The sequence below is a fragment of the Eutrigla gurnardus genome (genome assembly GCF_963514095.1).
Source record: "Eutrigla gurnardus genome assembly, chromosome: 14".
NCBI classification, from domain to species: Eukaryota; Metazoa; Chordata; class Actinopteri; order Perciformes; family Triglidae; genus Eutrigla; species Eutrigla gurnardus.
Window position 1 is genome coordinate 11,943,976 of NC_139937.1, and position 27,452 is coordinate 11,971,427.

Here is a 27,452-nt window from a genome sequence, read left to right on the forward strand (position 1 = left end):
TGCACAGTTAGGAACACAATGGTGTTCACATAAAAATGAGCCACTTAGCTCTCTCACTAAATTGCAAATTGCATAGCGCTGCAGAGGAGAGTCAGGCTTTCCAAATTCGCTTATTCACATTTTCCGCTCCTTACCAGCCCTATAAAAAACCAGCCGCTTCTGCTGAGGTGGACAGAAACGGTGACAGCCGTGTAGCGTACGCTGTATCTGTATCCTGTGTTTTGATGGAGTAAGAAGAGAGATATTCAATTATATGGGCAGAGTTGTATTATCGGTCGCCATAATCATTTGGAATCAAAATCAATATCCTGTTTGCAAATAATATATAACAGAAAAAAATATGAACCTTGAATGCAGGTACATGTGCAGCACTGTTCCTGGAGTTTTTTTAGGGGGGGAAGTGTGTTCAGAGCGACATATATGCCTCCAGTGGGAAATCCTTTTTCTGTTTCCATGAGTCTTATGCCCACTTTTACTGTAAATCTCACATAGCAAGTATATTCCCCGCCTGCTTGCATAGCAAAAGGTGGCATGTTGCACCACTGCAGCTTTAAATCTGAAAAGTGGCCGTGAGGTGCTCCCGGTGACGAGTGACTGGAAAGTATTGTGTCATCCGTAAAGAAGGGAGAAAAAAAATGGTGCACAGGAGTGGGTGATTTTTCCAGCCGCTGTTAAAAAATAGTTTTGCATGGGTGCCTTTGCTCTCCTGTTAGTAAAACACGTCTTGGAGCCCTCCTGCTGCCGTGACCAAGAATGAAGTACTCTCTTGGGCCAGACAAAATCAATTCCTCACTCGGGCAAATTTCCCCCCTTCCCAGCCTTTTTTTTCTTTTTCTTTTTTTTTTCAGCTATTTGTTTTTAATGCTGGCATAGACTTATGGCTCGGGGAAGGCAGTTATGCCAAACAGTATAAACTACACCTCCTGACAAACATTCAGAACGCCATTGAACTTTCATTCATTTCGGGTGGTGTCAGCCTCAACTTTCCAAGGCTTTGTTATGAAGAAGTAGTGTTGTGAATTCCACACTTCCTCAAATGTGGCACCCCACTTTTTTTTTTTTTTTAAAGAACGCACATCCGTCTATGTCTTTCCAAAGCCTGCATTTATCACGGAGATCTGTTTATTTGAATGATCCCCCGGATGAATTACCTGAGCCGGTACATGCACAGCATTTACAAGAGATAGAGGGCTTCTTCTTTTTTTTCCTGTGGGAAATCAGAGTCACTGACTCAGTGCCCAACATTGCCATTAAATCAAGTATAATCCTACATTTACCGTAACACTTATCCAGAAATACAACACTTGTGTCATTAATCGATTGTGCTCACTCAATCATGATGTACGTTTTGTAAAAAAAAAAAGTTTTGGGGGGTTTTTTTCTGAGCAGAGCTGATTCATACAAGTGGCTTCTAAATTACAAAGAAAAAAAGAAATCCATGTACTTCATGTACTTTCTCCATCCTCTCTGTAATTCTATAGATTGATCCAATGACTGGCACATGATTAGGAAAATGATTTAAACGTGTTCTCATCACGTTGTATTCAAGGCATTCCTATTATAAACGCTCACAAATGCCAATTTATAAGCTATAGATTTGAAATATGGACTAACACATTGGCACAAGAGGAAGGCCATTATACGGAGCACAATTCCCTTTTTGATAACATAAAAATCCCCTTGTGAGCAATCATCTTTGTGTATCTGGCCGGAGACGGTTTCACACGGTTTCCAGCTCCTCCTCCTCTCTTTCTGCATCGACCCGGGGTGATTTCCATGAGAATCAACGTGCCGATTAATCACAGTGTTCCTCCACTCCCAGATGTCATTCAGGGCCTTTTAAAGACATCAGCGCTCTGTGATGTTTATGGGAGGAGAGAGATATGTGCTTGGCAGCCCAGCCCAAAGACCCTTGTGCAAGCTCCCTCTGGGACGTTCATACAGTCAGTCAGCTACTACTGTCCTGGATCGTCCCGAACGCAGTCGAACTTCCTCCTCCTCCTCAGACGGAAACCATCAAAGCCAGGCCTGACCGACAGCTGGGCTCAATTTCTTATTGATGGTATTCATGAAAAGTTCTCCAAATAATCCCACACACTTTCTGTTGTGTATTTGTAACTAAAACAAAAACAGTATGAGGTTAAATTACTGTAAACATGGCAACCGCTTTACTCGCTTTACTTTGCTGGTGTGATGTTACAATTTTAAATGGTTATTTAGAACAATTCCGAAGTAGAAAGAATGAGATTTTCTGATTTTTAATTAGAGTAATTTTACTTCTGGGAAGAACCATCGGTACTAAATGTACTGTATTAATAATAATTTCCCAAAACACACAAAATAAATGTGCCCTCATACATTTAACTTAACTTAAGTTGGTCCTCGTAAAACATTTTGTAAAATGAAATGAAAAACGTAAAAAATAAAAACCCTCTGCTGCATATCACAGTGCTGAGTCAACGTGTTCTGTGTCTCACACCTTCCCATTTATAAACAATTCATGTTTTACGTTTTGTAATAGCCGATGACGAGTGTCTGATGAAAACATCATTCATCATCATTTGTTTATCCGGATACAAAATGTTAGATCTTTGCGTGGGAACAACCTCACAAAGCAGAGATACAAAAAAAGGGTTTTATGAATTTAACTTAACTTGGTTGGGAAAAAATAAACTTTTAACTTATTTTCACAGCACCTCTTAAACATCGCCGCCATGCTTGAGGCTAAATATATAAATATATACACTTTTGCCCATGAAGTATGAATATTTTGTTTTCAGATACAATCCTGTTTATTCCTATTTAAATGCATCAGTAATCACTTTTGACCAGGTGCAATGATTACATTATACGTCCCAATTACCCAGGTGAAATGAATGAATTCATAACATTTGTTTGGCGCTATAAAAGACATTTGCAAATTATTTTAAATTTATGGGAAACCATATATATATATATATATATATATATATATATATACACACACACACACACACACACACACATACACATTTTTGTAGAACAATTTGAAAATAATATGCATGCTGAGACTCAGCAGTAGCCTAGTTTATCATATAGTATTAAGTAAATATAACTGATAATGCTTATAGTGTTAAGAACAGTTTCTCTCTGCATTATAACCTGCTGCTGACCAAAAAAAATATCAATATTCTCCTCTATTTTCTCTGTATTTAATGGCGTAAACACACGGCTGCCCGCACATAAAGTACAAACAGAAACGAGGACAACAAAAGCAATTGAATGGAAATTCCCTGACATGAACTGAGCAAAAAGGTTAAGAAGCCCGAGCTCCAACAGGTCCCTGATAATGAAAGGGAAAGTGCAGGCTTCAAGTGACGTCTGAGTGAAGGTGGTGGGTGGAGGGGTGAGCTGGGTTTAAAGAGTCTAGTGAAGTCAAAGACGTGTTAATAAACAGTTATGGAGAGCCCCGGGGGTTGGGGGTGCTTGGGGGTCGTGAGGATGGAAGGAAGCGAGAAGGTTGAAGGGGTTGGGGAGGCTTGTTGGATGGGGTGGGGGGGTGGGAGGGGTCAGGATCATGGTAGTCAAACCGCTGTTTCCTCCTGGGGAGAAGAAAAGGAGTTAATGACACCCTAGAGCTTGCCACCCCCACCCGCCGCTCCTCCCTCTCCTTTATGGAGGGTGAGCGACACACACAGCCCTCTCGGAGGTGAGGAGGCCAGGGAGACAGCCATGCCGTCCCACTGCCCCGCTAGCGGGAGGCTCTAACAAAAAGGAAGGAGGAGGAGGAGGTGTGATAACTGTGATTATTATTACTAAATATAATATAAAACAGTCAGTGCGGGGGCATGGGTTAAGGGATCCACCCATCCGCCCACATGCTCACTATGGAAAAACTCTGTTGAAGATGCGGGGACAGGTTTAAAGACAGCGCCTTTTCAATGCCAGGGGAAGAGGGAGGGGTTAATGAGGGGCTTGGTGAAGGAGCTTATGGCAGGGTGAGGGGAGAGGAGAGAGGGGTAGTGGGGAGGGATCCCTGGCTGCCATGGCGTGGTGTCAGCGGAGGGGGGGGGGCAGACTGGAGACAAAGCTGAGACGAGGCGACAGTGAGGATGTCTTCTCCTTCCCACAAACGAGGGACAATCAGTAACAAATGTGTCACCGTGTTTTGAGCTGTAATTGTGGCTTCCGCTTTTGGCCGGGGAAGTGTAATATTTGAAAAGGTGAGATGCATCATTTCTCCCGGTTTTGTCAAAAAAAAACAGGCAAGGGTGTCTGAGGAATCAGGCGTGATGGAGAGAGTAACAAAGTAGCTTTCCCCCCGCCGTGCCATTTTGAAAATACCAGAATGCCGTCGATGTGGGAGGATATTTTTACTGTTTTCTTGTCTGCAATTTATCACTGCAAACTGATGCATCGTTTCCCCAAGTTTCGTGAAAAGTGGAACAGTGGTGACAAACCGGCGAACAAACAAATAAAACTGCCACAAAGCTCGTCTTTGATACGCTGATAAAAGAAGGAGTGAACCTGATTTTCCTCGTCCCGCCGTGATGAGGTGACAGCAAACGAGCAGCGTGGTGACAGCCGCGAGAGAGAGAGAGAGAGGTGTTGACCAGCAGGAAAGTCAACTTGAGACAACACCGGTGCAAGTCAAGGTCACAGGAAATCAGGGGAAAGACAGCGGTTAAGTGGTGATGTGCTGTGGCAGCAGCCCTGAGCAAAGGGGGCACTAAGTATGGGACGGTCCAGGCTGGAGTCCCAGGACTATAAATCCCTCCTCTCCCTGTCCAAAATTCATTAATGGCCACACAAAGTGGCCAGTGGAACCAGATGGAGGGAGAAATGAGGGGGAAATAGGTGTGTGTTAGTGTGTGTGTTAGTGTGTGTGTGTTGGTGTTGGAAGGGTGGGGGTTAGCGTCTATTCTTGGGACACAGCAGGTCCCGGGATAGGGGGATAACTGGTTCTACTCCAGTGTAGTGTGAAATTATAAAGCGTTACCTGCTTTAATTTTCCAAATACAAATTAAATCCTCAGTAAGCTGACTTTAAATCAATAGTTTCATTTAAGGGGCCGCGTGATTTAACAAAAATGAAAACTAGCTGGTCCGCTCAATGGAGCCGGGTCATAAATCACAGGGCTTTGGGAGGCAAAAAGCCGATTTGACTTGTATATGGAGCGGCTGGTGGCCAGGGGGGGAGTGCAGCGGGGAAATGAACTCAGGCTTTATTAGGACTCATATTGACCTGCCTCTCCTCCACCAGCACCACCTCCACTCTCGTGGCGTCATGCTGTATACACCCCCGATTGGAAAAACCGAGAGGCGTTCGACTGAAAAACATTTAAGTCGGCACGTGAACCTGAGTGAATTCTCTGTTGTTGTTTTTTTTTTTGCTCCTCAATTCCGGGCGACTTTCTGGTTCAAGAGGAAAGAAAAATAAAGAGATATAAAAAAAAGAAGCCAAACTTTTTTTTTTTTAAAGTGGGGGGGGGGGAGGTAAAACTTGAATCGAATCTGGAAACAACAGAAACAACAAATGTATTGTCAAAATGCAAGAAGGAGAAAACATGTCTCACCGGTGAGGTTTTTTATTTGTACATCAGTTGCGCGTGCCAACATCAAACATTTAATGTCAGCATTCTTCAGAGACACAGACGAAAGGAAGCGAGATGCAAGGCTCACATTGTCATCAAACAATCAAACAGTCATCCGCTTCTCCAAACAGCTTGCAGCTCAGCTCAGCTGGCACCAGACACTCACATTACAATAAACATCTCTGCTAATGTTGTGCTTATACCACGCCATGCTTACACAGACACAATGCACACAGACATGAACAAAAAAAAAAGAAGAAATAATAATAAAATAATAGGTCGGCCTGACAGCTGGAAAACAGAAGTCGGAACAAGTCACACGCAAAAACGTCACACACGCCGCCGCTGGTTGATGTCGCTCATCAATACTTTGCCGGAGGATTATGAAGGAAGGAGGCCATGAACATTATGCTTGATTGGGAATGAATGGTTCAGAGCGCCACAATAAATCCATTATCAAGTTGTTATGTCATACTTAAATTCTCCCCCAAAGTGTTCCCATATATCTTGTCAGTGGTTCATTAGCCATTTGGACAGGTAAAGCTTTCTGAGTTCGGCCCACAGCTGACCCCATATTCTGCCTCTGTGTTCCACTTAAAAATAATGGACATCCCCTGTCCCGCATCCATCAATCACACGGCTCGAATCCCCTGGAAAATAGTTTAGAGGGTTAGGAATTACAGTTACAGCGGCTTTCTGACTGGGGATAGATTAGCCGGGCATTAGCAGTGTTTCATTAACCTTGCGTTAAGTGACATCCTCACATGATTAATGGACATTATTAACAAAAGGGAGATTGTATTTCCGAAAATGAACCTTTTGTGAAATGTCTGCTGCATTGTTAATAGCTTTGTTTATTAATCATTCATGGGAGAGGGCTTTCATTTCTGAGGTAGTGATACATAGAATGGCTGTGGAGGAGACTGACAGCACACCGGTCCCCATTTGAAGTATTCAACCGTTTCACGCCAGTGTGAGCAGCGCTGGAAAGGAACCGAGCACTGCACTCAGTCCCATTCTACTTCTTTACTATGTTGCTTCATAAACGCACTATATTTCAGAGGAAAATATTGAACTTTTTATTCCTCTGTCCACATTTATTTGTCACCCATAGTTACTTTTCAGATTAAGATTTTACAATTTGCAAACACGACTAACAAGATTTTGGTTTGTGACCCTTATGTGTAGTTGATCAGTTGAACAAGATTAGATAAACATCCAAAAATAGGCATTTGTGCAGCTGAGCATGGTTTTTATTATTATTATTGTTATTATTATGTCTTCCATCTTTTCTACCCCAGTAATTAATTAACGACCCCTTAGATTAATCGTATGACCCTTAAGTGGGACCCGAGGTCTACGTCGGCTTACCAAAATGGGTTTAAATGATGTATGTAATTAAAACTAGCTACAATGTATGCTGATGCACATCTAATAATGTCATGTATTATAAAAAAACATGGGCCATTTTACTGAAAAACCAATACTTTTCAGTACATTTTGAGGGAAACACGTCTGTACTTTTACTTGAGTGCGATTATACTCATAATGCACCGACGTGTGTCCATTTTTACAACTGTCAATCACTAATATAACACAGTAGTGAATCAAATTTGAGCCATTATGAAGGCTTTGACATTTGCTGTTATAAAAACCAAGCGTGGGGCGTTTGACATTTTAGAAGTACGAGCGCTGATAACCACTGTGGCTGAGAAGACAAAGAAAAGAGCACCACCTATAGAGATCGGAAGGAAAGAAAAGACCCCGCAGACACCTTGACTGACACATAAGACCAAACACAAGCATTTTGAGGATTACCACTCTAACTCTGTTTCCTTTTTCTGTGTCTCGCTGTCACAGCGAGCTGCCTGTCCATGACGTCGGCCGAAGAGGGCCGAGAGTTCACACCAGAGACGGCCTGTCCATCACCTCTCATCCTGCCGGGGCTCTTCTGAGGGTTGCTGTCCTGCCATGTGAAAGGCAGTGGGTGAGGCTGGAGGTGAGGCAGCAGGTAAGGCCAGGGAGTGGGTGGGGGAGGAAGTGGGGGGTGAGCAGCGAGAGACGAGGGGAGGGCATGAGGTGCTGCTGTCCGGGCCTCCTGTCCTGCTGTCTGGAAACTCTCCGGGGCCACATGGGAGCTCATGGTGCTGTCGGCGCTGTCGAAAGCACGCCGCCGTCACATCCTCCGTGTGTGTCTATGGGAAGTATGAGGTGCAGGTTTCTCTGAACACCTGTGTTTTTGTGTGTCCTTAACTGCCACGAGTGTTTGTAGCAAGGCTTTTATCAGCGCTCCTTCTGGGGCGGCATATTGCACCCTCCCTCAGCTTAGGCTAAAAAATATAGGAGGAAGCGTAAAATGAAATAAAAATGCAAGTCTAACCGTCAGGTCTGACAGGATAAGCAGCTCAATCATCAGCTTCCCGGCTGTCAAATCCCCTCAGCCGGGCACAAAAACACACTCACACACACACAGAAGCAAAATGCACAACCCAGTCTTACGGCAGTTCCTGAAATAGTCACGAAATTGAAATGTAGAGATTTGTGTACATGGATGTGTTTTTTTTTTTGTGTCGCTCAGCGTGAAAAACAAGTGGACACACAAGTGAAAAGCATCCACGTCACTGTGCAACGATAAACATTAATATTGAGAAAGTGGGCGGGAGGGGAGGTGGATGGGTCAAACAAACTCAGGACCACGAGACCAGCTAGGAGACCCCATGTCCCAAAGTCGTGTTAAAGGACGGGTTTGTGACAGTTTTCCTCAATCTAACTAAGAGGTTTTGTTGCCTCAACCTATTGGTATGACTGCGTAATGTGGTCCCAACTGACAAAAATAAAGATGTCCATGTACACAAACTAATAGATTTAAATGTCTAGACGTGTGTCGTATTATGCGAGAGGTGAGAGAGCCACTAGAGGGTCGCATCCGATCCACGGACCAGCTGGAGAAATAGGTAGCACCCTGCTGTTTCTCAGTGTGTCTGAATGTGATGAAAACTGAGCTCTGTCACCTTCGTCTGTGTCTAAACGTTAAAAAATATCAAATCGAAATGTGTTTGCATGTGAAATCTGAGATTTTCATTCTCCCCGTAAACGCTTGGACTCTCCCTTCCCTCTCCATCTCCTAGTCAGCCTGTGGTGGAGGTCTCCCCCACCCTCTCCTCCTCCTCACTCCCCCCTCCTCCCCTCCTCTGTCCCACAGCCCGCTGCTGGGCTGGAGGATGACTGACGCTGTCATAACGTCTGGCAGTCAAACAGACCCGCTCCTGACGGGTGGCGGCAAACGCAATGTGACACAGCCAGCAGTATCTGGTTTCTCCTGCACCGACTACATTTCATATGGCTCAGAGGGGCTTAGAGCGGCCACGGGGAGGGCGTCTCTCTCTCTCTCTCTGTATGTGTGTGTGTGTGTGTGTGTGTGTGTGAGTGTGTGTGTGTGCGCGTGGCTGTAGGAGGTAATCGAGCAGATGTCAGGAGAGAGTCTGAGAGGGGATGTGTACACTGAGGGACGACTGAAACCTGTCACATTGATTTTCATTGGTCTAGTAGCATGAGTGTGTGTGTGTGTGTGTGTGTGTGTGTGTGTGTGTGTGTGTGTGTGTGTGTGTGTGTGTGTGTGTGTGTGTGTGTGTGGAGGATGTAGACTATGTCCATGTTCAAAGCAACGGAGCAAACGTCATCACACTGGTACATTCACTTCCACTACGGTATTAAAACCCAGCACAATAAAAGAGAAGTATAAGAAGAAAGAAATGAAAAATGAATAGATTTTTTTTAAAACACCCATATCAGCTTTCGCTCGTAACACGTGCGAGCATAAATTGCAAGTTTGTGGATCATCGTCCATTTTCAGAGAGGGAATTTTTTGTCATTTTCACACGGTGTATTTTTTCTGATAAGGATAATGTAGTGATTCCTGGTTAAAAAAACCAGACATTCCAATCATTCATGTCTGGCAGAAAGAAATAGTTTAGTACAGATTTAAAACTGCCTCTGCAGCACCGGCCGTGAGGAAAGAATGATTAAAAGAAATCAGCAACACCCATAAAAAGACAATTTTGGTGGGATTAATGAGCGTGCTTCATGACAAATTTGTAAAAAAAAAAAAAATGATGTATGAAAAAATCTTCTTCATTCCACTCTCATTTTTTTTTTAAGGAACCAAACATATTAACCTGTACAGAATGTCCTACCTGGTTAAACGGGGCATTTATTTTCTGAATGAGACGTTAAAAACACAAATCATCCGAGTCACATCGTTATTTTTCGCAGCGTTTCTCAGATTGCACTGTAACTCCACATGTTCTACAGACAAGAATGAGCTGAGGCGCTCTCAGACGAAATGTCACAGCTATATATCCTCGGGCTCATTTTAGTGTAAAAGCAGCCACAGTACGGCTTGTTGAGCAACATGGGCAGAAGCATGACATCCGTTCACCTACCTAGCTCCTTCTTCTCCCTCCTCCTCCTCCTCCTCCTCCTCCTCCTCTCTGAATCCTAGAAGCAGAAGATTCCCAGCAGAGGAAACACAGACGCTCTCCAGGTTCTAGGTTAAATACAGACACCACACGGCCGCCACAATGCTCGTCGCAAGCCCTTCGTCCTGCCATACATAGTGTGCCATCTTTTGGCCACTTGCAGAACTGCTCCCTCTGCCTTTTTTCCTTCTTTTCCTTTTTTTTTTTTTAGTGGGAAAAGATCATAAAATCAGTGAAATAAAGTGAAATGGTTGTCTGGGGATGGATATGTCCCTTGCAACGTGAAGTGGAACTTGAGGAAATCGACGGATCTCCTGCAGCTTTGCGGAGGACTATTGCTGCAGGGCTCTTTTCTTTTTTTTTTTCTTTCTTTTTTTTCAAACCCTTACAATTTATGCAGGGCTCTCCAGCCGTAAAAACACACATTTCTGCCTTCTGATGTCTCACACACTCGCTCCTGATGAGACGATTGGACCAATGAATGAGCCGAGAGCTGAAAGTAATTATAGCGGTTAAAAACAATTAGACATAAATATTACAACTTGGTATAAAATCATGAGGACTTGTGTGCGTACGTACATACGCGCATGTGTGTGTGTGTGTGTGTGTGTGAATGGCATGCATGCATACACTTCCACACAGCAAAATACAGAGGGAGATAGAGTTATTCACCTTCGAAGGGTCACTTTCCTCTTCCTGGCTCATTAAAAACAGCCCCATTAGCAGTGTTCCTTCAGAGCCTGACTGCCGACAGATATGTGAGCGTGTGTGTGTGTGTGTGTGTGTGTGTATACTGGATTGTAAAGACATGCAGCGTTTTGGAGGCCTCTGGGCTGCTGAAGAATACATTAAACAGCAAAGAGCCCCTCTCCTCTTCCTGACTGACTCCTGCTGGGACTACTTAGCATTTCTGGGGTGAAAACTTCTCCAGCAAGGTTGTCAAACACTATATACAAATTACGGCGCGGCTAAATTGCTCCTGTATTTAACTTTTGTGGTGGCTCATGTGTGTTTTTTGAGCGTGTGTTTGTCTTGGCCTGATGAAGGCTGTATTCCCTCGATACGCTACGCGGGCAATGTCGCTGGAAGGTAGAGAGTTAGATTTGTAAGAAGAAAAAAAATTGCAAAAGAGACGTTCAAAGCTGCAAATCCCACAAGAGTCCGAGACGACTTCACAATCGTTTGCTCATGAAAATTCTGGAGGTTTTAATGTGTTTTTGGGTCACAGATGGTAAGAGGAAGTAAAAATATCTCCTTTCTTTGCACTTGTATCGGGATCCAGGGAGAATTAAGCTGAAAGATTCAAAATTAAATTAAATGCTAATCGCAATCAGTTCACATGTAAGATTGTCCTTGTTGCCTCATAAAGTTAATGAGTGAGGTTTGATTGGCAAAGGCCTGATCTCAGAGCTGCATGCAGTCTCTAGTATCGCTAACTAGTTTTATAAAGCGTCTCGACTGTAATTCATTGCTGGAACTTTGGAAATCTCTGCGGTGCAGAAATACTCCGACCCCACATACAACGTTGTGAGGATGTTCCACATGGGAACGACTTGCATTCGAATGTCTACTTAGGTCAAAGTAAGGAACTACTTTTACACATCAAACATAAAAGCAGTCAGTCTAGAGAAAAGTGGCCCCTGCGAGTGACATGAGATTGTTTGTCCTAATGCATCAACGTGTAAGTATCATTTTACAACTCTTTTTAGTCCGTGGTTTAGTCCGGTATTTCCCCGGTAACTAGGGGTCGGGCCCCTCCAGGGGGTTGTGAGATGATCAAAGTGTAGGGGAAAAACACAACTACACAAGTTTGTATTCATATTTGGGCTTTATTCTAATCGTCTGTTTACTTTTTCTGTGAAATATTGCATACTTTTGCCTCTTTGGGCCTATAAAAGTTATTTCAATTAAACTTAATTTAAACTTAAACTTGTGTTTGTTCATAGGAGAAATTGCTTTTTGGTGGAACTGCTGACAACTCATAAGTACAAACCATTTTTTTAATAATGGGTCACAAGCCTCTAAACAATGTGGTGATATTTTACAATATGTTTCCACCATAATTTAATATTTTTTTCATATAATATTATTTCTTTTTACATCCTGTGGAGGTAGTTTATGATAAGGACTTGAGCTCAGAATCGTGTTCAAATTTGTGTTCATTTAGCATAAAATGGGCCCTTTTAATAAGAATTTTTAAAATGTCCTCTATTGATATATAACCAATAAGATTCAGTTTTGCCTCTGACAACAATTATTATGATTTTACTTTTATTTTTATTATTATTATTTTATTATATAAATAAATATGTATAATTCTCATTTAATTCCAGCAAATAATAGGATTAGTTTAGAGTAAACCACGTAGCAGTGAGGCTAAAGAGGTACAGACGGATACCTGTGTGTGTGTGTGTGTGTGTGTGTGTGTGTGTGTGTGTGTGTGTGTGTGTGTGTGTGTGTGTGTGTGTGTGTGTGTGTGTGTGTGTGTGTGTGTGTGTGTGTGTGCGTGTGCGGACGTGTCTTGTAAGCGTGATAACAAATCGCCCCACCGCTCACCACCACCAGTCATCCATTAAAACTGAACCAGGATTCAAATACTGAACCCATCAGAGGTGCCAATAACGAGGAGCCCTGTTGAAAATTACAGGGGAATTTAAGTATGCTGGCTAATGGCATTGGCACCGACACTTTGCCAATACACATTTAGCGGTGTGGTGGTGCGGCTGGCCCGGGGTGCCGGCAGAGACTGACACATCTCTCTTGAGTCTGTCCAGGCGGGAGATTGGCCTGTCTGTCAGCGGCCAGGTCCCTGCCATTACCCATGATCACCCCCAGCTCTTCTTACCCTTTTAACCCGCCACCCCTGCACTAACATACCCTCTCTCCTCCCTTTGTCCACAACATCCCTCCGTGTTTTCCTCTTCGCTTCCCCATGTCCTCCATCCTTGTCTTACAGCGGCGTTGCCGTGGTAAACAAAAAAAGGTGTTTAAACTCTGCCCTTCAGTCGATGATTTTAATGAGACAAAACAGCCGAAGTAATAAAAATCAGATAAACCTGCAGAAAAGCACTAATTAATGGAGTTTTTGCCATTACAAAACTTAAATAGCTCTAACACCATTTAGTTTACATGTCAGATGGAAATTACTCTGGAGCCCTGTCAGTAATGTTATAATACAATGCTGATTGGAAATTCTGCTCAAGTGGCAGTGCTTAGTTGCTTGCTTTCCTTTATTTGCCAAGTCTGTGCCAATGCTCGCTAATTATGTTAATTGGATTTACTAAAGTGGTCAAACTGTAAAAAACAAAAAAAAAATTTTTTGCCCCTCTCAAAAATAGAAATTAACTTAAATCATGAAAAATGGTAGGAAAATGTTTCCTCGAAGTTTTATCATATGGACAGTTGTGTTTATATTATTAATTTGCATCTGAATTAATCCTAAAATATTGTAAGTGTATAATTGTAAAGGTTATATGATCATATCTCACCTCCCCGCCATTAAGCTACCACCGTAGTGTGAACTTTGTAGCTGGAGAGGCTGATGCTGAACCACCTTTGTCACATGCTTGCTATAGGATCGGGTGACCTCCCTGTAGAAACACATGGGGGACAGCTCCATGCCCTTGAACAAGGTTGGAGACCATCACTAATTACCAGTAGAGGAGGGCGGAGGGCTGGCGGAGACTGTCGTTTGATAGAAACACAATGCTCATTTTTCACGCAGTAATCTCCTCCATGTACAGATCTAAGTGAGGGAATGATAATAAAACGCCAGCGTTTCTTCAGGCCCCCGTGATCCTCTGTGATTTGGCTTTGCTGGGGGAAAGAACTACAGCAGAGTGAGGTTCAAGCCGCTGAAGGAGAGGAAGAGATGAAGTGTATCGGACAGCATTTGTTTCAACGAGAAGGGCTGAGGGTGATAGAACAGGCGTTGAGCTAGAAAAGGGAAGAGATTTTTTTTTCTTTAATCTGCTGCAACGCTCATGTCAATTGGTAAAGGGGGTGTGACCGATAGAATAGATGCTCAAATTAAAGGCTTTATATGACCCTCCCCTCCTCTTTCCCCTTCTTTAATTCTCCTCTCTTGTTGTCTTCTTGCAAAGGAGCAGGAAAAAAAAAAAAAAGAAAGGACGACTGAAAGATCTCTGACAAAATGTAACGTGAAATTTAAGCTGCAAGAGGCAGCCACCAGCATTAGCTGGTTAAGTATCAGCAGCAGAGAAGGGGTAATGAATGTAGAAGGGGAGACATATGAAATGTCATTAATGTTAATTCTAATCACTTTTTGGCTATTAAGCACAAATTAGTGAAGGCGTTGTTAAATGTCATGGTCTGTCCTGGGATTCATATAAGGGAGGGTGGGGGCCACAGAATAGGTTCTCATTTACATACTTAAGATCCAACTTAATTCTCACAAGGGGTGATGGAAAATGAAGCCCGAGTCGTAAACCGATGATGATGACACGCCGGGGCTAGGGGGGGGAAAAAAAACACAAACGTTTTCTGGTGGCTGATTCTTCATTGTTCGTGCTCAAGGTTATTTTCTTGAGCTTGTCGTCGGACGTCATTCCCTTGAATAATTCCGCTCAGGCTTTCCTCCCTCTGGCTTTAAGGTTTGCGCTATTTAAGACCAATCACGTCAATGTGGAAAAGAATTAATCCTGCTTAAAAATATATTACATGACTAGAATGTATGTTAACATCTCCCCCCTTCCTGATTCTGTCTCTGGATATAGACTTTAGTTTGGTAGAGCAAGAGATAGTTGAAGTAAATAATCATGTGGGCTAGATATCAAGAGGAGTTCATTGTCAAGTTCGCTTATATACTCACGAGGGCTTGTTTTTCATGTAGGTACTCTGTGTCTGTCAAGCTCTCCGATCCTGGAAGGAAATCAAGGCGGTGAACAATGCAGCGTTTTAAGAGCAAGTCGAGCCCGAGCCCCACAAAAACCATGTCATGTAATTCATTGCGATAGATAGATTAACCTCAGTGCACCGCAGAGGCCTCTGCATTCTTGTCCACATTGTTCTAATGGCAGCCCACGGTCTTTGGGAATATCCTGTGTGTGTGTGTGTTTTTTTGTTGCCGCTCTCTCTTTCTTTCCTCTGTGGCTACAGTTGACTGTGGGAGAGTAAATAACATTTGATATGCATAAACAGCCCCTTCCTATTCATTACTGTCAGAGCGTTGGAGTGCAGGAGGCGGAGGTCAGCATGTGAAGGTCCTCCTCAGGCAGGAGAAACGCCTGTGGTAGCTGTCACTCCTCCACCCCTCCCCTCCACCCCTCACCACCACCACAACTCAACCCCCTCCCTTCATCACCTCCTCTTCCTTCCCCTCCCTCACTCCCCTATTAGCACAGGCTCCGGGTCATAACCTTTCCGTGGCATTTTGCGATTCCACAACCCTTTGATTAGTGCAATATTTACATATTTCACAGTGGAGAGGGCGTTCTTGTGTCGCAGACACTTGAAGTGTTGTAAATGTGTTTGGCCTTTTGCCTGGGAGATGCGGAGGAGTCGGGACTCTCTGGTGGTAACTGTAGTCAAGGCTGCCGCGCTGATATACTCCGTAGTGTGTTTTAAGTCTATTTACCCCTCCGCCGCCCACGCCGCCGCAGCCATTGCACATGTACAAGTGCCATTTGGTCCACGATGTGGCCTCTCGTCCTCCTGAGGAAGGCCGTTTAGCAACCATTAGAGAGGGATAGTGCTCCCTGGTGGCAGATATAGATCATGCCCTCTGACTCGGACGGTACACAGCAGAGCTCCAGAGGGTTTGCATGCAAAGAGGAAGAGAGGAAGCTGCTCCAGGGGGATGACTGCAGTTCATTCTTGGGTGCGGGAGCGGTGCGAGACATACCAGCGAGACGTGGATGAAATGCGAGGTAATATTAACGGTGAGAAACTGGCCCTATATCCTATCATCTATTAGCTGGAGTTTTGAAGAACTGTGTGCAGAAAAATATTCAAGCGATTCTGGTAAGAATGAGTGCAGTTCATATGCAGTTCATATGTCCCTCCCAGCCCTTTTATTGTGTCCCGGGGTCAGGTCTTTGTGGGGGGGGGGGGGGGCTTTCAAATCTACTCACACAGGTTTTAAACTGAATGTCAGGCAGACAGCTTCACGTTTGGTTCATTAATTGTTGGTCAGAAGTGTGAGATGAGAAAATGAATCCAATGTAATTATCTGAGACAGGAGGATCATGCGTGCATCTGTGATTGAGTGGGTGTGCACCTCTGTGTCTGTCCATGACGGGTCTCACATTCTGCTTCAGCAAATCTGTGGTACCCAGTTGTGACTCTGTGCTCAAGGACCTCTCTTTTATTGTCTGTTTTATTCTGCCATCTCACTATTCTGAACCAGCCCCTGGCCAGTAGGGGCCGGTAGTGGTAACGGTATCGCCGACCCCCCATGTGCTACTCTGCACCCCAAGTGGAGGGATAAAAGTTTGCAGTGTGTTCGGTGTGTTTTGATTTTGGCTTAATTGTGTGACGTCTTTTATGGGATGACTTTGAGTTGATTGCCTTCATTACCGCTTGATTTCCTGCAATAATTGTTAATTACAGCTCCTTTAATGTCTGATCAGAAGTGATTTCTGTAAGTTTCGGACCATAAGGCAGGCATCTTTCTTTTAGTGAAATACTGTGAATTTATTCTTATTACACTACGACTCGATTCTCTCAATATTCCCTTTGTTTTCTGTAAATATTACGACAATTTATTCTCGACTTCTCAGTGAACAAAGATAAGTGGGATATTTTTTAATATTATATTTTCAATGTTCAAACATCTTTGAACATGAGCTGAAACACATATGAGCGATTAAAGTCCAATTAAAATGAATTAATGTATTTTGAATGAATAGGCTTGAATAGGTTACTTCCCCAAACAAAAGACTCAAAAGAGGACAGAAGAGTAAATCATACATGTGTGCTGACTCAGCAGGGATAAAGTTAGGAGAATAAATATTTGAAAGCTGTACAGAATACCTGAGTCTTACACATTATATTTTATATCTGAAATATCACATTTTGTGTTTTCCCTTATATAAAAAAGCAATTCCGCCATTAAATGATGCAGAAAAGGCAGAAATTGCTGCATACAAATTCACCAGAATGCGGGAAATTAAGTTGTTTGAAGCTCAAAACTTTCAAGGACATTGCCTTTGTTCTCAACCTCCCCACATATTAAGGAATCCCTTGCAAAAAAAATGTTGATGAAGGGTTACAGAATGTTTATAAGAGACATTTTGTACCGTCTCTTATTTAAGTTATTCTTGGTGTTCTTGGTGAAAAGTGAAGGTGAGGAGACTGAAAGAAAGGAGATTGAGAGCGTAAATCCTGCCTACTTTCTTTCCTCAGTGCTGAGTGAAACCGGCTCACTTGTCAGATTCGGTTTTAGAAAAGTCACAAAGTTGTCACAGATCCCAGATCCGACGTCCAAATGTGTGAAGGGATAGGGGTTTCCTAAGCTGCTCGAAAACCCATCCTTTACTGTTCTATGGAAGTCTAAATGTTGTTTCAGGCTTGATCACCTTGATCAGAATATGATTCTGAGTAAAACACCTGCTCAAAATCCTTCAAATGGCCACATAGTATCAGCAACAATGAGTGTCTACCCAACAATCCTGTCTCAGGGACATGTAGGCCTGTCGGTTGAAGTTGCAATCATGAACACAGGTAAGCACATAAAACCTTCTGCGTTATCTGTAGCTATAACCTGTAGCGAAGCCCCAGTAAAAGCACCCAACAACAACTCCTTTTGTGACATTAAGATGTGAAATGAGAAAAAGCACATTATACTGTGTTCTCCACCGCACCTATCCATCAAATGTGAGTCAGCTTGACATTCGCCGTATTTTTCCGCCTCAGCCAGTCAGTCAGTCAGTCAGTCAGCTTCTTCTCTGCTGTGTGACAGAAAGAAGAGATGTCAGGGAACAGGTTTTTTCAGGGAGCTCAGGGCCGTCACGTCTGCCTTCGCGGTGACTGATGAGGTTGGGAAGAGTGACGGGCAGCTGCAGTCTTTCCTCAGCCCGCGGGCCTGCCTGGCATTAACGTTATGTGCCATGTTCTCAGAGGGAACCCGTCATTCACCCCGTCGCTCAAACCGACAGACAGATGGTGCACGTAGATGGGCCAACATGAAAGAGACTGGCAAAGTGGCGGCGAATCCCTAGGTGGTCCCCCCGTAGTTGAAGGGGTGAGGGTTTCTCATCACCGTTGCTTGGCAGCTCGACTTCAACCGCGCGGCCACACGTGGACATCAAGGTGCCGCGGAGGCCGGGGCGGACATCAAAGTCGCTATCCATCAAACACGTCACACGCTATGAAAGGGAACAGCTTGCAGCGTGGCTCAGGTCTGATCTGTTTTCGCCTTCGTGAATCATGGCCGCTTTCACTTTCTCCTGCAGGTCGTTGTGCAGTCCAATCAGAGCGACGTGGGCTTGAGAAAATAGTTTTGGACCACATTTGTTGCGTAACACAACTAGAGGAAGGCATGTCTCCGAGGATGGCAAGTTTGTTGTGAGGGTGGAAATACTTCTACAGAGCGTGTGCACAATAATGACACTACAATGTCAGATATTGGAAAAACCCACCTATTCATCCATCCAACTATCCCTATTATTACTTTAAAGGCAGTGAAACATTCTGGACAGTGAATGTTAGTTGATTACTAGTAAAACTACTTCAGAAATTCCTATATGTAAATGTATACCGTACATTTTTAAGTGACTATGACTGATATATTTATAATAACAATATCTTGTTTTCAGGTTGGAGCATAGGTAGCGGGTGACACCGCCATGTTTTTACAGTAGCCTAGAATGGACAAAACTAACACTGACTTAAGCAAGAGCCTTTTGCGTTTTTAAAATCAATGAATTTCCTACCTAAATTGTAACTAAATTTCATTAGGACGTTTGTGGGCTGTAGCTGCCTGTCTACATGAATATTTAGTACTGATATACCAGAACAGATGTGTGCACATCACTGACAGTAACATCAGATGACAGCGAGTGACCATGGCAAGATTAAGTTGCGTGAGAGACGGTGAGAGAAAAAAAATACACTCAGTTGTTAATCTTGTCAATATTCAGAGATGGTGCACGTTTGGCTTCTTTGTAGATTCCACACCGGCAGTGTGAGTAAAAGGGAAAAAGACCATTTTCAAACTGAATCTGTGTGAAGCTTTTTCATCTCCAGTTGGACGCGTTCAGTCACAGTGGCGGGAGGTAGATTTCAATACAAACAGGCGAAACCAGATGAAACGCCGCCAACAGGTGCCATTTTGTGTGTCTTTATTGTGGACATGACATTACATCTTTTTGAAATGATGTACAAAAGTGTAACAGAACTGAGAATGGCTCAGACGAGGTAGAGCTTTCACATCGGCTTGCTGGCATGAAAACTACACAGTATAAAAACAAAAACAACCCAGAGGAAAGAAAAAAAAAATCAAATTAAAAACACAAGCTGCTGTCTGCCTCTGTCTCTCTGTCCTCTAATCCTTTTTGAAGTGATAATAAATACAGATATCAACCAAATACATTTTGGAATAATAATGTCTTCTAGGGTAAATTAATCATGAAGTTCACAACAAATAATAATAATTAAAAAAAAAAAAAAAAAAAAAGCAATACGGACACAAATAATACAACTTAAGAGGCATGATAAAAACCCAACCAAAGAGAAAAAGAACAACACCTGCCAGCCCTCTCTGGGAGGGCAGCCATGACTAGCTACTGAACAAATCCTACAGTTTAGCAAAGGGAAAGACTAAAAACACACTCTTACATCTTTATGAAAAATTAAGCAGTGCTGCACCTAGCATTATCAAACCTTCAATGAGGAAAAAGGAAGCTAAAAAGCCGTGCCACACAGCCGTCACAGGACAGATCATTTGTTATTAAAATCTATGGAATCGCCCTAACAGAAAAGCCTCTAAACCAGAAATGACATTGAAGTGTGTTAGCTGGCACCATTAAGGAGACATTCTCAAAGAAACCTTAGCTAGAATTGGACAAAATGAGAACGGTTAAAGCAGTAACCTAGTCTAAGTGCACTAGTAATGCCATTTGGTTTCTACCGCTGTATATAAGGGTTTGGTAAGAGTGGATTACAGATATACAGTTTATAATACATACACTCACTCCTGCTTCATAGTTTTTTTTTTTTTTCTAAGTCACACTTCGGAGTACAAATTCATAACTGAGGAGTTAATCTTAAAGGGAAAATTCTGTACAACATTGGTATTAGTACTACACTACCTCGAAGGCTAGAGTTTCCGTTTTCAAGTATTTTTCACTACCCACGCCTTCAATATACACGTTTGTGTGTATCATTAGGCATATTCAAGCACACAACCTTGTATGCATAACTCAACGAACCACTGGTCTAGCAACCATTTCATCATCGTGGAAAAACTGCTGAGGTCTCAGAACAGATGGGAAGTACAGTACTCTGTATGCTCCGTAATCTTTATGTGGTTTGAATTTTGATTTTATGCGTATATAAAAATGTCTCCACATGTTCCACTCTTGCTCTGTACGTCTGAGCTGCTTTCAACTACTTCGCTTTTTTTCTTCTTCCACTCTCCGACCCTCCCCAACGTGTCGAGGCCGTCGAGGAGAGAAAAGCAAAGCCCAGGACACGAAAAGAGAGCATCTCCTCCTAGCAAAGAACGTTCCCCCGCTTCATACTTAAAAGCAGGCTTTCATTGCAAAGGAGGTAGGCATCTAGAGGGTGGAGTATGCAGGAGTTAGTCAGCCTCCTATGCAGTGATGAGAGGTTTGAAAACAATGCACATACACATTTACAAGTACACACACGCACACACCTGTGTAAAGGCCGTGATGGCTCTACAATTCAAAAGGCTTCACATCGTCTCCATGTTTTCATTTCTATACCTGAACTCTCTGGAAGCCTGACCTCCTGACCTCTGGCTGCTCTCTCTCTCTTTGTGACCTCCTCACTCTTTCTCCTCCCAGAATGCAAACCTCCAGATCACCATTCAAGAATTTAGACCGACAGTACGGGAATCTGGCTCATTAGTCTTTTTAAACGCCTTGGTAACAAAATCACCTCTGCGTCTCTGGTCGTTAGCTCGGTCGGACGTGCATGCTAATATACAATGGACACGTTGAATTATGTCGCTTTTATCTATCGAACAAACCTGACCGCTTTGAACTAAATACAATGGGACATTTAGTGCTTATTCACTTTGCCTGCCCTCTAACTATACAACAAGCAGCTGGTTAGCTTAGCTTAGCATGAAGACTGGAAATGGGGAAACAGCTAGCCTGGAGTTTCCCTTTTCAAATTGTTGGACTGTTCACTATTTTACAAGATTAGGAAGTCACAAAGTTTAAAGCTAACTTTGTATCGAAGAATGTATGTTTTACATCAGTGCTAAGGTTTAATGTGCTGCTAACAAGACTGGGTTGTTTTTGTTACCAATGCGCTTATCACATAAAAACCACAAACCAGCCAGAAAGTCGGTGCTGCCGTTTAGCAAAATGAAATGAAGAAGCATCTTTGCCGGCGTCCACTTCGCAGTACCGTATTCTCTTTTGCAAGTGCACGAGTCGTAGTTAAATCCTTGCAAACCCCGGCCGTGCTAGCGTCTCCCCGTCTCCCCCACTGTTGTGAAGTCAGTCTAACTCAACGTCGGTGAAGTGTCGGTGTCGGGGAACACTCCGTAATGTGATGGAGTTATGGAGGGAAACTGCCTCCACTCAGTCCCTTCCTCTTAAATTGACAATAATTGAATGGCCATAAAAAATGTTACGCTCATTTATATTGGCTATTAAAAACGCACACTCTTTTTAATGAGCACTAAAGCAGACACCCCCATTAGCGTTCGCTCTCTCTCTCTCTTTCTCTCTTTAGTCCTACCTCTCTCTCTCTCCATCTAATCGCCAGCTACACAACCTCAGAGTGGTCGCTGCACTCCTGAGTGGAGGGAAGACACACACACACACACACACACACGCAGACAAACGCAAGTTTCCATCTTCACGAACCCAGAGGGAAAAACTGAACTTGCAATGCATCAAGTGACTGTTGAGGAATTGCAGAGCATCTTTCTCTCATTTCATCTCTGATGATGGGTGTCCTGAGGAATGCACAAAACGCTTGTACAATAAAGCTTAAAGAAAAAAAAAGAAACAACAAACAAGTGAAAGAGGGGGACAACTACAGCAGCCATGCAATGCCACAGTCCTCCATTAAAACGCCAGCAGTTGCATTCAAGTTCAGTTATTCTTTGCTTTTCTCGCAAAGCTGCACGAGGCAAACTTCACTTGTTGGTACCTCCAAAAAAAAAATGGCAGCAAGAGGCAACTCTTTGAATTTTGAGGGCTTCTATATTCAGAAATATTTTAAGGTGATGTAAACTACACACGATCTGCACAATTTTGCCAGCCTTTGAACAGAAAGAAGCAACAAGTTAATCACTACTGAGGAGATACTTTGTTTCGCTCGTCACCCTTCACCTGTGTGCACACCTGACACCTGGATTTCTAACCACACAACTCCAAGATAAGACTTGAGTATCGCCTACCTTCCACTAGCTTCTTATTAGGAAAAAAAAAACCTACAAGAGCCTTCATTGTAGAAAATATATTGTCATTAAAGGATGATGGAGAGGAGATGCTCAGGCTAGGAATGATGGTGTTGTTTTCGGGTTGTGCGACCCCCGACTCATCGTGGTTTCAAGTCCGGATCGTTGTCTATCAGATGGTCTCTACTGTTGTTGTTGTTGTTGTGGCGTCGGTGGGTTTTTGGCAGCCAGCGCTCCTCGCTCCTCCTGGCCTGGTAACAAGCTCCTTGCGTCTGGGTACTGGCTGTTGTCAAAAGGCATATGGTGGACACTCTGGACGTGCGTCTTTAGGTTCCCTTTCTGAGATGCTCGGTATGGGCAGAGCTGGCAGCGGAATGGCCTCTCCCCTGAGGAGCACACACACAACGCACATATTAAGTTCAAAGGTCTGGCGGAGGCCAGAGGGGACGTCACACACGGGAGGAGACAAGACATTTTAGAGAATTGTGAACACACGGGGGGGATTTAACAAGACACGACGATGCAAAACCACGGATGAGACTCGCTGCGGTGGAAACAAACAACAACAACAAAAAAAGATGGAGAAACAAGCAAACACAGAGACATACATTAACCAAGACACATGGTGGCATTCAACTAGAAAAAGAGGAATATTATGCAGGTCAAGAGCAGCATTCACATTTAATCTTTTACACCTGATTTCCCTTTAAAAGTTAACTTCTCTATCCTGACCCAGATGGACGTTTTCTCTTCCTGCCATCTGGAGAAGAGCGCCACGCATCCCCTGTCTCAACAGTCCTCATTCCGTCTCCGTGTGTTTTTTCTCAATCACCCGGGCCACCCTATGCCCGACACACACACACACACACACACACACAAACACACTCAGCACACACCCCACACACTCTCTTCTAATTAGACTGACCTACAACGGCACAGACACCTCGGCAAGAATATATAAAAAAAATCAAATAATAAAGAAAACTAAGCAACACACACCTGAACAAAACAAATGAGATTGCCATTTAATTGCACCTAATTATCATTTTGATAAATGGAAGAGTATCAAAGCGGGAAAACAAATGACTCCCCGTGCCCCTCCCGCACCTTTCTCCCTGAAGAAGAAACAGGGAAATATAGCTGTTATCATACATCATCAGAAACACAACGGAGAGAAGGGGGGTGGCAGGGTGGCAGGGTGGGGGGTGGGTTGAGGAAGAGAGAGATAAAAACAAAAAAAAGGTATAATTAATCACACAAAAATCTAAAAAAAAAGAAGGGGAAAAAACGAAACAGCTGGAGAGACGGCGAGGGCGAGACGTGAGAAGAAAAGCGAGAACCTCCACGACATCGTCCTGCGAGGAAACATCGCTGACGGCACCGGTGCACTACATTATAATAAAGGTTATCGTCACCGTAAAGCAGCGTCAACACTACATCTAATTGGACCCCTCCGCCGCGCCTGCTCCCATCATTCATAGCGTGCGGTAAATCTGAGTCCATGTGGGTGTGGTGTGTGTGTGTGTGTGTGTGATTAATTAAGATGGAGGCGCGGCGTGTAGAGCTCAACTCTCTCCGAATGTCAAAGCAGAACAGATTTACTCCTCCGCTCCTCCTCCGTCTCAATGACTGACTCTAAAAACTCTTTAAAGACATTAAAGGAGCTCCAGCCGATGGGTTTCTTTACGCTTTTTACGTGTTTGTGTTCGAACCTATTTACACTTTTCTTGTCCCTAAAAGGTTCGACTAACCTTTCATTAACTGGCCTTTATTTCTCATTTCATTGATTAGCTATAAGAGTTTTAAATACTGCTTTTATGAAGTGTTTATAGGCTGAATTGCTTATGTGCTGTAGAGCCAGGCACCCTAAAGTCAGACATGGTTACACATTTGAATGTGTATATATTTTAAAGTGTAAATTCAGTGGAGCCAAAGACAAAACCACACTTGAATAACACAAAGGAGTGATGCAATCATGTAGTGAACGAATATGACCGACTCTGATTGACATTCATAATTGTAAGGAGACATTTTTTGTTCTTTAGATCCCAACAGCAATCAATAAATCAAATGCTCTGACAAACAAAATGCATCAGATTCTGTTTTAGCATCAGATTCTGAACCAAGTCAAGAAGACCGAACCTGAACCCGGCTCGGCTCGGCTCATGTATCCACACCTCATTGGAGTTGGGGCTGAGAGCATTAACAACAGCCATGTTTATTGTTTCTGAACATACTGATTATTTTGTGGGAGTTGCTTTAGATGGAGGCCTGAAGGGACGGGCTGTCAGTGTAGTCAACTTTCTTGCTAGATTTAGCACCTTTCGGAGCCGCTAGCTACTTCCACTGGAAAAGAGATGGGCGGGGTTTTCCGGTTGGATACTCTTACTCTTGCTGATTTCGCCACGGTTGCCTACCCGAGCTTTAAGTGACATTTACAAGCATCTGGTAACGTTTCCTCAATCGCTCAAATAACCGCTAACCCTTAAATGTAATTAAAACGCAAATCACAGTTAGTTTGTTCAAGTCGACTACTGTGGCTCGTATACTGGATGCACACGCCGACGTCAGGTGTGATCCAGCAGCGTGTGAGAGTGCCAGGTGTTAATGCCAGGTGTGGAGTGTGCCACATGTTACACAGGGAAAAGAAACAAACAAAAAAAAGAAAAACACTCTCAAAAGGATGTGTGGGGTGCGGTATTGAAGGCGACACACACATGCAAAGGTGAGACATTATTAATAATAATACGAAACATGCAGAAGCGATGGGGGAGCCCAGTGATTAGCCATCGTGCCACATACTTGTTTGGGAGCTTCAGAAGCGGTGGTGTGAGCATCAGTACCTCTGTGGAGTCCGTTAAAATCAAACCCAACTGTGAGGGGAGAAGGAGGATGGGGGGGAGGGGAGGGGGGATAGGGGAGGAGGGCATTCGGTTAAAAGCTCTACCAGATCCACACAAGCATACTTTTTTTTCTCCCCCTCCATCCACCATCACCCGCACACAGTAGCGTTTGTCACCAGCAACCCCTTGCTAATAGAGGGGAGCTGGCAATGATGATGGTGGTGATGATGGTGGTGATGATGGCGGCTGTGATGGTGATGGAACCTGGTGGAAAGCAAGGCAGTGATTTAATATGACGCATGTTAATAGAGGCCTCGGGGTGGCTGGCCTTTTCTGCGTGTGCACGTCCATGCTGCAGACAACCGTCGGTGACAACATTAATTACAGCCTCGGCGAGTGTTTACAGACCCTATGCATGAGAGAGAGAGAGAGTGTGTGTGTGTGTGTGTGTTTACAACAGGGCTTGGGGGGAAGCTGAGCACTGCATCACTTACCATTTGGCCTCTGTCACTTAGAATCACTGGCTGTGCCACATATCATTCACACTCTCTATAAAGAAGCTACTTATCTCATTGTCTACTGTGATCACTGCCGGCCCGGGTGATGGACATGACAGGACAGGGAAGGGAAGAGGGAGGAGGAGGAGGAAAGGGGAAATGAAGAGGGAGGAAGGCAGACAAAAGGGAGAAGGATGGGAGAGAGGTACGGGAGAGGAGAAAAGGTGAGATGAGAGGAAAGGGGGAGATAAAGAGGGGAGGAGAGAAGGTGAGGTGAGACGAGAGAGGCCAGAATAAATGATGGAGGAGGAAACAAAACATAAACATAAAGAGGAAGAGGACACGAGAGAAAAGGTGAGATGAGAGGAAACAAGGAGAGGAAAGTGCACTCGGGGAAAAAGGAAGAGGAGAAAGTGCAGAAAAAAGGCATGATGTCAAGGTGTTTAGTGAATGGCAATCGGGACGCATGCAAATGGATTCGTAAGGTTGGCGTGGACAAATGCCGTTCCGCTTCATTAGAATGCGCAATTCCATCTCTCTAATTGACATGTGATTAATAATGTATACAATTTGTCACAGGTCAGTATCCGGAGCAAATCATGTTTCAGTTTAAAAAATAGAGACAGCTGCCCGGCCCAGGGCGGGGAAGGACTCACAGACCGGCTGTCACACTCAGCTGAACAAAAAGATCTGTTTTGATTTATTTTGGAGAATGCCGGAACGCAGCAGACGTATGGAGAGTCAGACGATGAAATATGGTGGAGGATGTGAATCCCCATGCATATATTCTCTATATCTCATGTGAGTGTTTCTGGGTGAATACATAGCCGCGAGGTGTGATGATGTGTGTGCGTGCAAGTGGCAGGGGGAATGAGTGACTGTTGAAGGAGTGGCCAAAAAAGCGGGAACATCTTAGTAATACATGAATAACAAGTAAGTTAACGAGGTCGCTCCACAGGTTCAAGCTGGACCTTTCTTACACACAGTATGCTAAATCGTCATCGTCTGTATCGTCTTGTTTGCTGAGGTTGTTTGTCTGTGTCTGTCACCCCTCTTGCTCATGCCCTTTTTAAATAATTCCACCATTTTTGTGACTGATGCTTTTGCACCTTGTTTTCCAACTATTTTTTTTCTTCACCCAAAACCTCTTTTTAGTTACTGCATATATTGACTTTGAAAACTCATGTTAAAGGGCCCGATTGTTCTGCTTGGGGGTCCTGGAGCACAGAAAACATAACTAACGATGTCTGATCACCTTCAAATTTAAATGTAAGTGCTTGTTAACGTGATTCGTGCTCAGGTGTTGTCAGCTTAATCGAATATGCAAGCTCAGTTTGTGGGTTGCCACTTAAATACTTCTCTCCATATTGTGTTTTAATGAGGTCAGAAGGAAAGGGGATTATATTTCAAGAGGAAATGCTTATTATTATTGATTTAGATATATACATCAGTAGAATCTGTGGTATCCCAACAATGAGGAGGTCCATGTTGATGGTG

At 43.6% G+C, this 27,452-nt stretch overlaps 1 protein-coding gene across 3 annotated transcripts in view; it reads right to left on the reverse strand.

Annotated features, from left to right (window-relative positions):
- Nucleotides 1-19,317: 19,317 nt before the first annotated feature.
- The window catches only part of LOC311024540 (zinc finger protein 516-like), a 43,280-nt gene continuing 35,145 nt past the window's right edge, over nucleotides 19,318-27,452 (reverse strand). For 2 of the 3 annotated variants that reach the window (XM_084026980.1, XM_084026981.1), the window contains exon 5: nucleotides 19,318-23,001. In XM_084026980.1, the coding sequence (XP_083883106.1) occupies nucleotides 22,799-23,001 (203 nt within the window). In that variant the 3' untranslated portion in view covers nucleotides 19,318-22,798. Of the gene's footprint in view, nucleotides 23,002-25,417; nucleotides 25,489-27,452 lie in introns of all 3 variants that reach the window. The other variant, XM_084026982.1, reaches the window with a different exon arrangement.